Genomic DNA, 15,958 nt, shown 5'->3' on the forward strand with positions numbered 1-15,958 from the left:
CTGTCTCTCTCTAAAATAAAACTTTAAAAACAAAAACAATATATAGAATGAGCATGTGTAACACTCTCGCTTCCTACATCTGCCCCTAAACAGTAGTTGTTTTCCTTCTTCTGTGACCTCTGGACTCCTTCCCATTTTTGCAAATGATCACGTCCTTAACTCCTTTGTGACAGTTGCTTAACTGGGAAAATATTATTTCAAGTACTGGTGGGATTCGCTATGTTGGAATCACAGTGCTACCTATTCACATTAACTATTCTGTTTTCATCATTCAGAGGTCATTTTTAGAAAATAGAATGTAAAGCATTTTATTTCATATGCTTTAAAATCTAATCACCAATTACTTCAAATGACTTACATGTTCAACTCATGTTTCTAAGGAAAGCATGACTGCCTGCCTCTTCATTTGTTCTGTCATTGCTCATTAAACTGTGCCATTTCCCTCCATTAGGAAGACTAAGGGGGAAAATCTCCAGGTGCCACTAGTTAGGAAACTATTCCTGGGGAATCAATAGCCTCATTTTTCTTTTGCTCCTTTCATTTAAAAAATACTTATCTAGGGGCACCTGGGTGGCTCAGTCGTTAAGCGTCTGCCTTCGGCTCAGGTCACGGTCCCGGGGTCCTGGGATCGAGCCCCACATCGGGCTCCCTGCTCCGCGGGAAGCCTGCTTCTCCCTCTCCCACTCCCCCTGCTTGTGTTCCCTCTCTCGCTGTGTCTCTCTTTCTCTGTCAAATAAATGGATAAAATCTTTAAAAAAAAAAAAATACTTATCTAGTGAAAGAGAAACATTTCTCGCTGCTGGTGAATATAGTTCCCAGGACTTCATTAAACCAAGTAATAGGATCAGTGTTTAAATGATTAAGTAGATACATAAGCTTTTACAAAAAAGAAAATCTAATTAAGATAGGGCTCACAGAAATCAAGACACTAATAATTAACCTAAATGACTACATAGGTCTATAAGAGTGTTATGCAAATGTGAGGCCGTATTAATATACACAAGCAATGATGCAACGTTTTGGTGAGTTTTTGGGCTAGAGGTACCCAGTGTGCCCTGCCTACTTGTATGTAATACAAGTACGTCATACATACTGGAATAAAACTACTTTTTTCCACTCATCTTTAACTTTTAATAAACTCTCTGTACTGTTTCAGAAGCTAGAAAACAGGCCAACATTCCTAGAGCTTGCATTCCTGGTGACAGATTATTTCAACCCAGCAAAAAAGTCCCACTCACATTTGCCAATAAGCACGAGGCACACAGAGGACCAGTACACAGCACTGCATTGCCAGTGGGCACTTTGGCATCTGCCCACAGCATTCTAAACTCTTTCCCATTCGTAACATGCCTGAAAAACTACACATGGAGCAAAAAGTTTGATAAAAATATATTTAAAACAAGCAAGAAAAAATAGTTTCAGCCTTAAGGATAACTTTCATCATTCTTTTAACCAAGTAGAGTTAAATTATACGTAAAATGATTTCAAGTACCAACTTATAAAAGATGTGATAAATCAAAAAACAAAGAACCAGAGAACTCTTTTTTTTTCAGAAAAATGTATTTGCAATTCAAATGTTCATATAAAAAGCATAAATTTTAAAAAGTTCATAGATGTGTGTTTTTAGAAGTGCTATGGTTTCCCCATTCATTGCAATTACATTCCAAAATGTGCAGGGTGGTCTACTCCATGCTGCCTTACACTTGGGTCACACAGAAGTCACTCTCATCACAACCTCCCCTGAGCTGTTATCTTCTGACAGATCTTCGTGGGGCCTCATCCGATTGAACAGATGCAATAACACGTAGCCACACTGAAACCTCGGGGAAGTTAACTGCGTTGGGTGGACCAAGTTCCTGTTCCGCAGAGCTGTCAATGGCAACCATAAAGTCCTGCTTGTGGAAGACTCTCCCCGGCTACTTTCTTCGATGTCTGTGGCTTTATCATAATTTAGTACATCCCAGTGTAAGTTAACAGCTCGCCAGCGCTTAAATACTCTGTAAACTGCAGCTCCTTCATGGACAATGAGACCTAAAATTCAAGGAAAAATAAAAAAAAGGCCGGTCATAATCAAAAAAGTTAAAAATGTTATTTTGTATACAAGTAAGGGATTGAAAAAAAATAGTCAATTCTCTGTTACTCGTCATCGTCAAAAAACATGGTATCCTGACTTCTCAAATATTATGGCTAATGGTAAGCTACTTTCCAGATTACACAGGAATAATCAATATCCAAAGAATAAGAATACACTAACATGCACAAAGCAAAGTTCTCATGAATATAATTAACTTGCCCCATCACGGCTGAGAACATACCTTGGGCACTTATATTGCCTTAAGAGAATCATTAAGTTTATTGATTCTTTCATCATCTCTGAGTGCCCACCATGGGCCACGCAATGTATTGGGGACTTTGGTCTCAACTGGTAACTTAGTTTAGGAAAGAGACAGATATTAAAATCATTACCATCTTCCCAGTTCCTAAAACAATGTCTGACACATAGGAGGTATGATACACCTTTTTCTTACTTTTACTCTCTTCAACAATCCAACAAAAATGTATTTAGCACCCACTTGAGAGTTTCATGTATATTACCTCATTGAGTTTTCATTATGAACACATCCAGCATTTTACAAACAAGGAAGGAGCTCAAGAGCAGACAACTAGTAGCGGGGGAGAAGGGTTTCAGACCCAGGCAGGCTGGCTCCAGAGTCCTTGTTCTTTGCTCCTATATAGTAAATTGAATGATTACACATTTCTGAGACAGACTCTCGGGAAAATAAACAAGGTAATGCAAGAACCTCAGGGACCATAAACTGGCAGTGTGTAACTAGGATACATGGCTCCATCTCTACCATCCAGCCCAGATCCCGCCACACCCTGCATTTTTCACACAGTTACATTTCAGCATGTGGTCCAAGAGCTTTTGAATTGGTGACTGCTCACAAAAAGAAATTCCTTGGGGGAGGTCCCCTTCATTTGAGAAGTGAGAAGAAACTCTTCTCCTTCAGGAGGCTGAAATTCCATTGAAAGTCGGTAGAGAGATCAATAAGAGTCTTTTTTTAGATGGAATATGGTTTCAGCTCAAGTAGTGATCTCAGGATCGTGAGATTGAGCCCTGCGTCAGGCTCTGTGCTTGGGTGGGGTGGGGGGGATCTGCTTAAGATTCTCTCTTGCCCTCTCCCTATGCCCCTACCCCCCTTCTCTCTCTCTCTCAAATAAATAAATCTTTAAAAAAAATGTTTATTACGTAGTTGTTCATATTCGAGGGGGAAAATCCCAAACAATCTTAAAGTGCATTCTGAGAAGAATGGATAAACTGCATTGTGTGGATCAATGATCACAGCAACACAATTGAAGGGAACAAAGTCACATGCACTAAGATGGATAAATCTTAAAAGAGCAGAAATCTCAAAGCCACATTAAAAAAAAAAAAGTTTCAGAAAGAAATGATTGGGGTAAATCATTATTAATTAAAAAGTCAATAGTGAATCTATGTAAAAAGTATAAAAACATGCATAAAAATAATAACCATGAAAGGCATGATAGTGGGGAGCAAAGAAAAGAAACAAGGTCCAGGAGAGGCTTCAAATAGGCCATTTGACTGTATCTCTGATGTCACATTTTTTTATGCTGGGGGTGAAGATGTGGCTGTTCAACATATTCTGCATACTTTTTTGTGCCTGAATAATTCCTATGTTAAAAAATTACAGAGAATTAGGAAAATTTACCTAAGATGTATTGAGGCATAGACAACTCAGGTCGTGGAGACAAGTAGGGAGGTTACCACGTTGCATGTGGAGAGCAGAGCGGAAACAGTAATGAGAATATAGAGGGACAAAGTAATACACTTGACAGATTAAAAAAAATTGACAGAAATAGAAATGCAAGAGGCAGAAAGAATCAGTCTCATATTTTTAAGGCTGCATGAAGGGGTGATTGAAAGGATGATAGTTACCTTCCCATAGGCACAATGAGTAAGGGTTTTGAACATGGTTTTGTTGGGAGGATTACTTCATTTTTTTGTCAGCTAAAACAATGGCAGGTAGGTGATGGAGATACCAGTTTTTTAGAAGTCACAACTACCTAATACCAGAATTTAAGTTTTATATCACTCCCTTCCCAGGGGATAAACTTCTGACACTTGTGACCTAAAAGCATTCCAAGGATGTGAACATAGGCCACTAAAACATGCATGTGGTCCAATAAATAAAAATAGATAATAATTGTGGAACACCACCAAAATAATGAGAAGGAATGTAAACTTCTGTTAATCATAGCAATTGCAAATAATTGTTTTGATCAACTTCGTTTTCCTAAGGAATAATTGACACAACTGATCAGATATTTTTGGGAAATGGCCAAAATAAGTAAAGACTACCAGATTTTAATTGATGATTCTATTATTAGCCTTCTGAAATCTCTGTGGGCCATGATTTAACTTTTCTGGCTCTATTTTTCCTTATTAAAACACAACCAGAATACCTAATCTATACGTTCAGCAAGATAGTATAAAGATAAATTGAAATTCATCAATTAGAAAGCACTCAAATTTCCTTGAGATGGTGGTTCTATAAGCACAGGACATTATTATTAATTAAAAAGTCAATAGTGAATCCATGTGGTGAGAAACATTCATTCACACTAATCACAAAACCATTACAGCTTGCAACAGGTTCATTCTGGAGAAGTGCAGTGATGGGGGATGGCTTCACCCCAGGAAACCACTCATTTCACAGGATCCTATTCTTTTTTTTATCCATTTCCTTTAAGAGGCCAGAAATCAGATCATTTACTAGAGCTTAAAGTCACTTTCTGGGAATACATTCCTGGTAGCCCTTTTCTAAATACATAAATCTACCCAATGTGCACAAATAAATCCCACAGGTCTTTATAGTACATTTTGAACGGAATTTAGAGAGAGAGCTACTTGAAGTTTTCATAAAGACAGAGTCCTCTCGAATTTCCAGCTCCGTGTGCTGCTTAATTGCATTTCAAGTTACGAATGATGCTTAGATTTTGTTTTATTCCCCAGGAGCGTTCAGAATTACTCCTTGCCCTTTAGAAGCTTAAATTTTCCTGAAATAGGAGAATGCCACTCCACCCCAACGTTGTCCTCTGGAAGGTGCATTTTCCCCTTTCTTCTCTAAATCTTCTAGAATCGTAGCAAATGCCTTTTGTACTTGAGGTAATGAGAACATGTGGCTACACCCATCATTGAAATCCAAGAGTAAGGATTCATTTGACTTTAGCCCACATGCTGAAAATCCAACAATTAAAAATCATACTGCCATACTTTCTTACTGATGATCTTGTCTCCTCTTGTTTCACAACTGAAAAACTCACTTCCTCCAGTGGCTTCACTCTCTGAGTAATACCTCAAATTAAGCATTAAATGAATTTGTCACCTTGACATTTCAGGTCATATAAGAACAGGCTTAGATTTATTCTGAAATTTTTTTTTTTCATCTGAGTCACTAGACCTGAAAGGAAAAGCAATGATAATTTCTATAAAATGTAAATATTAAAGGATACTTTTAGGATACTTGCTACATTATTAATTGCATGGGTGTCAACAAGGTATGATTCATAGGAATTTGGGGTTTTGAGAGTTCAGTAAGTATGTGTGTATATGTGTGGTTGGCTGCTTTTTATCATTTCCCTGCTTTTTATCATTTAACATTTAATTGGAGCATCCCCTTATTGATGTGCAAAGGAACATTTTTGTTAGGGAACAATCTTCTTAAAAAAGAGCAAGTTTAAATGTTTCTGGTTTCACTGAAATAAAAGCACAGTGTACATGTATAGGTAAAATATATCCCAAGTTTGTAAGTGATGTGTTGGTTGAAATTCTTATATGATAGCAGAAAATGAATTAATTACCCAAAGAAATGATGGGGGAGATTATCAAGGTACAGATGCTCACAAGTGGGTGCACACACACATGCCACTTGTCCATGTCTATTTCAATACAAACAAATGATGTGTTATAATGAACAGAGAACTGTAAAATTTATAGTGAAATACAAACAAATTTTGATATTAACAACCAAACTACTGATCAAATAATTTCATTTCTTGTGTTACCAGTCTCAGCTCTTGTTCAAATAGATTTGGTTGTTTTTCAAAACTTAAATTTTTATCAAGGTTCTATTTTGTGCCAAGCACTGCACTAAGTGGTTTATTTGCATGATTTTCACTTAATCTTGACAGAGACTCTACAAATAGATACCATGATTGAACAATTTCATGGTTGAGGAAATTGAGACATGGAGAGATTTAATAACTGTCCAACATCATGAAGATATAAGAATAAGACTACAGATTGGAGCTCAAATGTGTCTACTTATAAACCTTGAGTCCTACAGTTGTATTCATGTTAAATTTTCAATGGTAAGGCAGTTTCTCCTAGTCATAGAATTAAGACCAACTAAAAGAGTCCTTGCTATGGACTGAATGTTTGTCTCTCCAAAATTCGTATGTTGAAGCCCTAATCCCTAACGTGATGGTATTTGGAGGTGGGACCTTTGGGAGGGTAATTAGGGCTATTTCAAGTCACGAGGGGGAGGCTCTCATGATAGGATTAATGCCTCTATATAAAGTGGAAGAGACACCAAGGAAAGGCCATCCGGGGACACATGAGAATGACAACCATCCACAAACCAAAATGAGAGACCCAACTAGACTGAACATGCTGGCACCCTGACCTTGGATTTCCCAGCCTCCAGAACTGTAAAAAATATATGTCCTTTGTTTAAGCCACCCAGTCTGTGGTATTTTGCTATAGAGGCTCGAACAGATGAAGACAGACCATGTAGATCTACATCACCCTCATTGAAAATATGAGTAAATTAAGCCCTGGAGACTGTCATTTGGGCAAAGTTAGATCATTAGCTGCCATTTTTAATATCCTTGTGTGTCACTGACACTATTATATCTCTAAGAGGCCCAGTGAAACAGCCCCTTCCTCCTCTCCCTACCCACAAGAAGAAAGTTGTTGAAGGCAACACTACAAGTGGTGAGAGCCTCATCCGGGAAGCTGCACCCACCCTGAGCTTTCCCAAGAAGTGCAAGGTCCACAAAGGAATAAAGACTGAAGCCCTGTGTGCTGTTCAATCAAAACGACTTTGGGAGAGCTAAAGAACTTGCAACGCACAGCAGATATTTGGATAGAAAAGGCTCTTGACTGTGAAAATGTACAAGATTTCAAGATTAAATTTCACCACTGTCCATTGTCAAGAGTTCTTTCTGTCTCTCTCCCTCTCTCCCCACCCCGCTCAGTGAAATTTACACATATTCTATAAAATACAACTGATGTCATTCAGAGAAGTCAATGTGCACCAGAAGCAGAACAGGGACTTTGGGTCCCATTTAATCCCACTTAAGAACAGTTTAGAGTCAATCTCATAAAGTGGACCCATTTTTGACTCCTTAATTTCTATTACTTGAAGACCAGAGCATGGTTGTTCAACGAGTATTAACTAAATAAGACTGTGGTCCAAGATACCCTTTGTAGTATGAGCTTTGCTAGAGTGTCATAAAATGCATTAATCTTCCTGGCGTATTTTCCCAATCTACCCCAAATTTAAATGCTCATGGACACTTAGATGTGACAGTAGACGTAAACACTTTAAAAGTCACTCCCCCATGGGCCATCTGGGTGGCTGTTGGTTAAGTGTCTGCCTTCGGCTCAGGTCATGACCCTGGGATCAAGCCCCACGTGGGGCTCCCTGCTGAGTGGGGAGCTGGCTTCTCCCTCTCCCTCTGCTCCTCCCCCCGCTTGTTCTCTCTTTCTTTCAAATAAATAAAATCTTTAAAAAAAAAAAGTCACTACTCTATTGTTGAATCTTGTTAATATGAACCTTGAAGAAATAAACATGAGTGATTCCTTCTTTGTATACTGAATGCTTTTTGTTGAACTGAACTATATGTGGAGCTTAGAGAAAAAAAATGCAAAAATATAAAACTTACAGAGATGAAAACTGAAAGACAATATAATATATACCGTCGCTGAAGTCACTAGACTCACAAGACAAAGCCATCATAAATTGATATCTCAAAAGCCAGGTCTCTGGGAACTACATGCCCTGATTATATACGGGGATTTTTGTGAAAATGTAACTTCCAGTGTTGCCCGTATCAGAACAAATAATGTAAAGAAATATCCCACATAAAATGCACTTATGTCTATAAAAGATGAGTTGATTTTTCCATTGCTGAATATAAATTATATATATATACATATATATATGTATTAATTCACAGATTTGAGAATGGCAGGCTAATCATGAGAGCATAAAGTTCAGGGGCTCAAACACTCAAACTATTGGTAAGAAAATCTTCTGTGCCAGAAATGTAATAAGAATAAGAATTATTCACGAACTTCCCACAGCACAGAAGCCCTTGCAACAAGAGGCTGGCTAATTTCCAAATACTGATGATCTGACCCACCCAGCCCCAAAGTAGAGTACGTAACAGTACACATGAAGAAAAGATTATTACAAATAGTGAAGACCCTAAGTGACTGTTCCTCTGAGAGTACACAGAAGAAAATTCACAGTGTCTGTCTTATGACGCTGCCACTCTCTCCGTCCTCCCGTCTGCTCAGTGAAGTCCACAGTCATCAGCCTGGATGCAAAGAGCACACAGGTGCTGGATCTTCCATATTGATGACGTCACTGCCTGGCGACTGAACGAGATGGCAAAACTGAATTTTAATAAGGAGTATAATAGTTTACTAACTGGCAGGGAGGGAAGCACACTCTTTTCCAAAAAGTCCTGACATAGGTTGAATTTGCTTCTTGACCTACCATCCCTATTTCAGTTAATGACTGTTCCCCAAGTCAATTAAGCTAAAACCTTGGAATCACCTAGACTCCTCTATCCTCTTGCACTAAATTCTGCTAATTTTATCTTCTTAGCAAATCTGTGATAAACCTGTAAGACAGAGACTTCTCCGGAATGATCACTCTCCTATATTTTCACAATGAACTATTATTAAACATGCTTCAAGATCCAGATTCTCTCATAATTTCTTCTCTGACCCACTCAAAATTAATCCCTCTCTCCTACCTTCTACCTCACCACAAGGAAATACCTGCACTATTTTCCTTATTACCTGTACTAGAATAATTTTTTTCTATGCCTGTGACCTCACTCAGCTGTGTGCCCCCAGAGGACAGGAGCCCTACTCCTACTTCAATGCTTGAAACACAGTAGAAACTCAATAAATCTTCACTAAATGAGAGGGAATGAGAAAGAGGAGAGTAGCCATCACTGGAATCTAAGGGATGACAAGGGTCTAGTCGTGACGGTGCCACAAACACAAAGATCTCAAGTATTGTTCTTTAAAATGGTAGAGTACTATCTTAAGATACCAAACGGAGACATTGAAACATGCGACAAGGACTCCAAGACTAGAGATGGAAGGGGTTTAGGAATCGGGACCTATGTTTCATACATATATGAGCATATGTATGTGTACACACACACACACACACACGAACGGGCACAGGATAGAAGAGCTAAAATTCTTTACAAGGACTTATTTTCAGTCCCAGTAAACTGTAGCCGACTCCTCCATGGTCTTTTTGGCCTGGTCATCAAATATCTCCCTGCATCCAACAATCATGAACCCAGCTAGTCACAAAATGACTACGCTCAGGTCATAAAGCCTAAGAGGCTGATATGGATTCTTCTCTGCTATTTCCAGGCGAAACAGGGAGTATAAAAGAGATTGTCCATTCATCTGACTACTTGCTGTTCTAAGAAGCCAATCCATCAATCAATCATTTTAATGATTTTATTCCTTAGTAGATAGGAGACTTCTGATCTTTCAATTACTAGCCCTGCCTCTCAAATCTGCCTTTGGCATAGTCACAGAACATTCCTCAAAAGCTGTAGACCTTGTTACACGTTATAAAACACATGATACACTGATTTTTTAAAGGATTAAGAGAATTCACTGGAGAGAAGAATTGTTATATCATCTAAGCTTCTGCCCAGAAGTACCTGTGAGAAAAGCCACCTATGGATATGATTATTTCAATAAAAGAAATGAAGGAATAAGCCCAATGCCCTTAGAGATGACAAAGATATCCTAGAGCCCTCCTATAACTGGGAGCATGGATTAGAACTAGTTTAATTTCAGCTGAATACAACTTCAAGTCTGTCCTTCAATTCATGAGCAGATGAAACACCTTCAGCAAAAGGGTGACGTCATATCACACAGCGACTAGCAGTGGACATAGTCACTGAATTTCAAAATCAGAAAATACTGGGTATGATTTCATCTAACCCCTTTGCTTTGGGGGATGAGGACTCTGAGGCCCAGAGAAGTGACATGGCTTGCCCAACGGTCCACAGTTAGTGCTAGAGCCCAGGATCAGAGTCAGACCTTTGATGCCTGGTCCAGTGTGCTTTATACTCTGCAAGAACTCAGACCTCAGGAGCCATCGTTGGCCAAAGTCAGCCCACACTAGTGTCTTCTTGGCCCAAGGGATATCTACCGTGAGCACAGTCTCTTCAGTAACACCCGAGGCTGGGATGGTAAGTTCTCCTCTGGTCTTCATCTTCAAGGGTACACTGCAGCATTGGGAAGGATTACAGTGACCCTCACAATTTATAGAAGTAACTCCGCAAACCCCAGTGAAACAGTATTGGGTTAAAAAACCCTATCAATGTCCACTTTCTGTGTTAAAGTTTTTAGAACTGGGACTCTACTTTGGTGGGTTTCCATTTGTTTCCCACATTCCAGTATATGGACTAAAAACAGTTCTTTTTTTCCTTTCCTAAGTAGGCTCCACCCCAACGTGGAGCTCAACGCAGGGCCCGAACTCACAATGCTGAGATCAAGAGTCAGATGCTGAACCGACTGAGCCACCCAGGTGCCGTGGACCAAAAAGAGTTCTTAGAAGAAGACTGTTACGGGCTTTTCCTAGTGGCAAGTAGAAACAAACACAATGTCTTTCTCCAATGGACAAACTGTCTACTGCAAACTCACAGAACACGATTTTATTAATCTCTAGAGTAAAGCATATATGTATTGGTTGTTCTATTTTTCAGGATGAGAATAACACTTAAAAAGATCTAACCTGAAACATCTAAAGCCTGTTTATCTTTATGACTGTAATAGGCTATCTCATCTTTGTTGGCTTTGTTTTTCATTTCTCTTAAATCATACAAGCAGTGGGTAAAAATTCCAAATAGAAGTGACCACCTAAACATAAATAAAATTTCTAACTCTTTGATTTCATTCACACAACCTCAGTAAGATTTTTTTAATTGAAAATATTAATGGAATTTTTAACCTGAAAATTAAAATGCTCAGACCTTAGCTTTCCTTAATATTCTAGTCTATGACCTAGCAACAAAATTCAAGGTTTAGATGTGATTCTTTACATACATAATTCTTTTTTTTTTTTTTAAGATTTTATTTATTTATTTGACAGAGAGAGACACAGCAAGAGAGGGAACATAAGCAGGGAGAGTGGGAGAGGGAGAAGCAGACTTCCCGCTGAGCAGAGAGCCCAATGCGGGGCTCCATCCCAGGACCCTGGGATCATGACCCGAGCCGAAGGCAGACGCTTAATGACTGAGCCACCCAGGCGCCCCTACATACATAATTCTTATTAGGAAATTGTGTCACCCAGATCAATGGAAAGAGATTGCTCTTGGGATGCTGAATTAAATCTTGCCCATTCTCTACTAATATTTCTGTATGTTCTGTATGGCTCTATTAATTTAGAATACATGAGTAAAGACTTCACAAAGTGGCTATATTACTTTGGGTTTGGGGGGAATTTTTTTTTCTCCATTTCTGATCTAAATTCAGCTCCCCCATCCCTCCAAAAAGTATTTATTCCTGTTGTTATGCCTTAGGTGTTTGAGACACCAACTGACGTGGTTTCACTTCATGAATAAACATCTTGTAAATGAGCCATTCGAGCTCAGCATATAAGAAGGGGTATTTACTAAATAATAAATAGAATTAACTGAATCACATAAATATTCTGTCACAGGGTCTGGCGCGACAAGGTCTGGATTCCAATCTCGGGTCCCTCTTCCAATCTGTGAGACCCTGGGGGGACTACTTAATGGTGCCTCATCTCCGAGATGAGAACAGCAACCTATACCCAGTAAGGTGTTGAGGATTAAATAGGAAATCTGAGGAAAATCGCTTCGCATAGTACCTGGATTAGAAAACATAATCTGAGATATTACTGCAGTATGGTCTTTAAAACCTTATTTCTACATATCTGGAATAAGATACGAGCTCCATTTCTGTGCTCATCTCTGTGCCTCCTGAGTTGTCTCCGGCTCCCCTCCAGCACCCCCACAGTCCCCAGGCCTCTGTGTTGAGCACTGACGCATCATCAGAAGAGTGATCATGTTCACGTTCTCTTCGGTAAATAAAGTTCTTGGCTGCAAAATAGTCTGAAGCCAGGAGATCCCCAGAGAGGCAGGTGTTGGTTCTGAAGAACAATGTCCAGGATTTTAGGTTAAGGGGCCGCCTCTTCATGTCACGGTTCCCTCTATCACACAATCGACTCTGATCTCTCCTCCCAGGAAGACTTCCCGCTCCGAGCCGGTGGCCTCAGTACTCACCCATCTCCGACTGGCCTAGGGACACACTCAGATCTCTCAAAGGCTGCTCAACTGTGCGTGAGCCTCGCGTATTTAAATTCCCACAACTAGGAATTCCCGCATGTGTGATCCCATGAGCATATGGTGCAGCCACAAGAGATAGCCATCCTGGCCCCTCAGCCACTCTCAACCATCACCCATGATCTGTCCCCTGGTTCCTGGCTCCCCTCAGCCCTCTCGACACACACGACTTCATGTTTCGGGCCAGTGTGGATGACCCGACCATGACCTGAGGTGCATGACCCTTGCCCTCTGCTGTCCCTCCTTCACTCCAGTCTGGGCCCTTCCCTTCCAGAAACCATTCCAGCTGCAAGCTTCGAAACTCTCCCACCTGGTGTGGACAACCACCGCCTCCTGGGCTTCTTACCCACTTTCTTAGTCTCAACGCACCCTCCTCCACCTGCTGAAGGCCAAGCCCCTGGACCGCACATTCCTTCCCAGTTGGCCACTTCTTTCTGGCTCTGGTTCCTTCCTCAGCAGCGAGAAAGCACCCCCCACCCTGTAATCACTCTCCCAGCCCTGGAGGAGAAAGTCAAGGCTGACAGTGCTGCTCAGGCTCCCTGCAACTCTGCATCACAAACCCCATTTCAGCCCAGCCTCAAAGTTCCCCTGTCTCCACCTTGCTCCTCATCCCTAGTGCAACAAAAATACGGAGCGATGGGGCCTTGGGGATCGGGCCACCCTCATTCCAGCCTCCAGGGGGCGCTCTATCATGCCCAGTGCAGGGCCCAAAGCCCTCGGCAGCTGATCTTCATTTTTAATGCTCCCCTCAGACCCTTCCCCACATGGTGCCTTGAGCATACCACCAGTTTGACTGAGAAACGGGAGGTCTTTTGCCAGGAGCCCTTCAGCTTGTTCCGGGAGCAGCACAGGCAGCTGTGCCCACTGGGCCCGCTCTCCTCCTGCCTGCCCTTCTCGGGCACCATGCCCCTCCTGGGCAAGGCCAACCCCTCCCCTGCGTGCTGGGTGCTAGCTCTGCATTCAGACAGGCATCAAGCTGTCCATTCTTCGGTCTTTTCTCTGGTTTCTTCTGGATCTTTCTTCTCAGCATTTGTCCCTGCCTGACTCTACCATTAAAACAAACAAACAGATGGGGCGCCTGGATGGCTCAGTCAGTTAAGCATCTGCCTTCAGCTCAGGTCATGATCCCAGGGTCCTGGGATCGAGCCCCACATTGGGCTCCTTGCTCCGCGGGAAGCCTGCTTCTCCCTCTCCCTTGCTCCTGCTTGTGTTCCCTCTCTCGCTGTGTCAAATAAATAAAATCTTAAAACAAAACAAAACAGAACAAAAACAAAAAAAAACCCCAGGAAGTTTTCTCAATTCCACACCCAACTCTAGGTTCTGCCCTCATTTAACTTGTTCAGCCAAGATTTGTTTAACCTACATTCTGAGCCCCCTTCTGCCTGTCCCAGCCATTCTCAGCCTTGTGTCTATGCAATCAACACCCATACTGCTAAATCCAGTGAGTACACTTTGGCTTAATTCACCTACTCTTGACCCGGCATCTGGCACTACTGACCATGTGTTCCTCCTCCCCGAAGTTCCCTCCTTCCTCCTCACCTAGACTGACCCACTTTTTTCTCCCCTGGTTATGCTCCTCTGCCTGCTCTTTGTGTCTCTGTGTTCCTCAAACTGCTGTTCATCTCGCCCAGATCACTTTCCCCTGTAGACCGCGGCTTCAACTACCAGATGTCAATCTCCAGCTCAAATTCCTATCCTGAGCTCCAGACCCCGATATCCAGCCACTTCCTGGCCATTTCCATTTGATTCCTCAGAAATTCTGCAAAAAGAAAATGTTCAAACAGAACGTATCATCTTTTCCTCCCATCTGCCAATCAGCCTCTTTGAATCACACCTGATGGCCCCTTTCCTTTACCCCCCACTTCTGCCCTACCTCTATTGATTCGATCACCGTTATCTTGTGATCAACCTTTTTTAATTCCAGCAGCTGCCTATCTACCTTAATGTAGGGCCTAATCCTTTGCCTGGATTATTATCTTCTTGCGTTCCCAGCATGCCCTCCGCGCCGCACCCCCCACCCCTTCAACCTCTCCTAGCTATCATTGCTCTTTCTTCAACATCACGCTGACCAGTCACACGTGGCAGACCACCCTCCAGGGGTTCCTGAGCTTTCAGAGTTGGGTCCCACACCCATGTCCCACCTACAGGATCCCTGTAGACAGTCAGACCTTATTTCCTCTGCTACTTCCCAGCAAGCATCTTTTGCTCTTGTCACACCAAATTCCCTATGAGTCCTCAAAAATACACATTTTCATGTGTTGACAGGTTCAGGCAGCTGCCTCTCTCTGGCCCCTTTCATGCTCTTCTTAAAGTTTAGCTCAAGATTTCTGCTCCCCCCCCCCATAGATGGTGCTGCCGCTAAGGATGGTTAACCAACCTTCTCCCACCAGCTCTCACAGGTGTTTGTCTCCTGACACCTTCCATTTTCCATTTTAATCGTTTCTTCCCCTGTCTCTCGCCAGCAGCTGGAGAGCAGAGAACATGCCATATTCCAGGCTCCACAAACCTCTTCTGGGAAGGACCAGACAGTAAATATTTTAGGCTATGTGAACATTATGGTCTCTCAATGACGAGATTGTAACTCCTCATCGACAGCACATAAATGAATGGATAGATTTGTATTCCAATAAAACATTATTTATGGGCCCTGAAATTTATATTTGATGTAATTTTCATATGTCACAAAATAACATTCTTCTCTCAATATTTTTAAAAATATTTCAAAATGTAACAACTATGCTCAGATCATGGGCTGTTCAGAAACAGGCAGTGTTTTATTCTGTTCTAGTAAAACCTCTACCCTGCACTCCAGACTTATAAATACACCGTCAACACTCAGCAAATGTTGGCTTCATGGATGACTGGTGCCCCTTCGGCTCAACTGGTCCCCGCTGGGAGAGATGACTGAAAGGGTCACCTTTTCTCTGGAGGAAACAGAAGTCAACAGCACGAGCATGTTTGGTCTGCTGCTCTGTTAACCTATGTCAACGTTTCTCCAAAAGAGCTTGAACTTCCCAAGGTCAAAGGAGAGGAAGGCAATGGGTTGTGTTTTCTCCCACATGAGGAGGTCTAAAGAGTTCATTTGCTTTGAGAGTCCATTTTAGACACTGCACTGAAGGGCAAGTAGCAAAAACAAGTCCTTCTATTCTATTTCCTGGGTTTTAAAGGCAGCAATATCCCTGATAACCAACCATGATAATAATCTTCAGAGAAATTGGTAAACATCAGTGTGGTTAAGGCATAGAAAAGCCTCTATTTTGTACCTCCAGAGTAAAGTGATAACAATGGAGTA

At 41.4% G+C, this 15,958-nt stretch overlaps 1 protein-coding gene across 1 annotated transcript in view; it reads right to left on the minus strand.

Annotated features, from left to right (window-relative positions):
• Positions 1-1,119: 1,119 nt before the first annotated feature.
• Positions 1,120-15,958, minus strand: part of MARCHF11 (membrane associated ring-CH-type finger 11) — a 97,955-nt gene continuing 83,116 nt past the window's right edge. Inside the window, exon 4 of the mRNA XM_032415276.1 lies at positions 1,120-2,031. Coding sequence (XP_032271167.1) covers positions 1,709-2,031 — 323 coding nt within the window. The 3' untranslated portion in view covers positions 1,120-1,708. The remainder of the gene's footprint in view (positions 2,032-15,958) is intronic.

This window comes from Phoca vitulina, unplaced genomic scaffold (assembly GCF_004348235.1).
Source record: "Phoca vitulina isolate PV1807 unplaced genomic scaffold, GSC_HSeal_1.0 scaffold17, whole genome shotgun sequence".
NCBI lineage: Eukaryota > Metazoa > Chordata > Mammalia > Carnivora > Phocidae > Phoca > Phoca vitulina.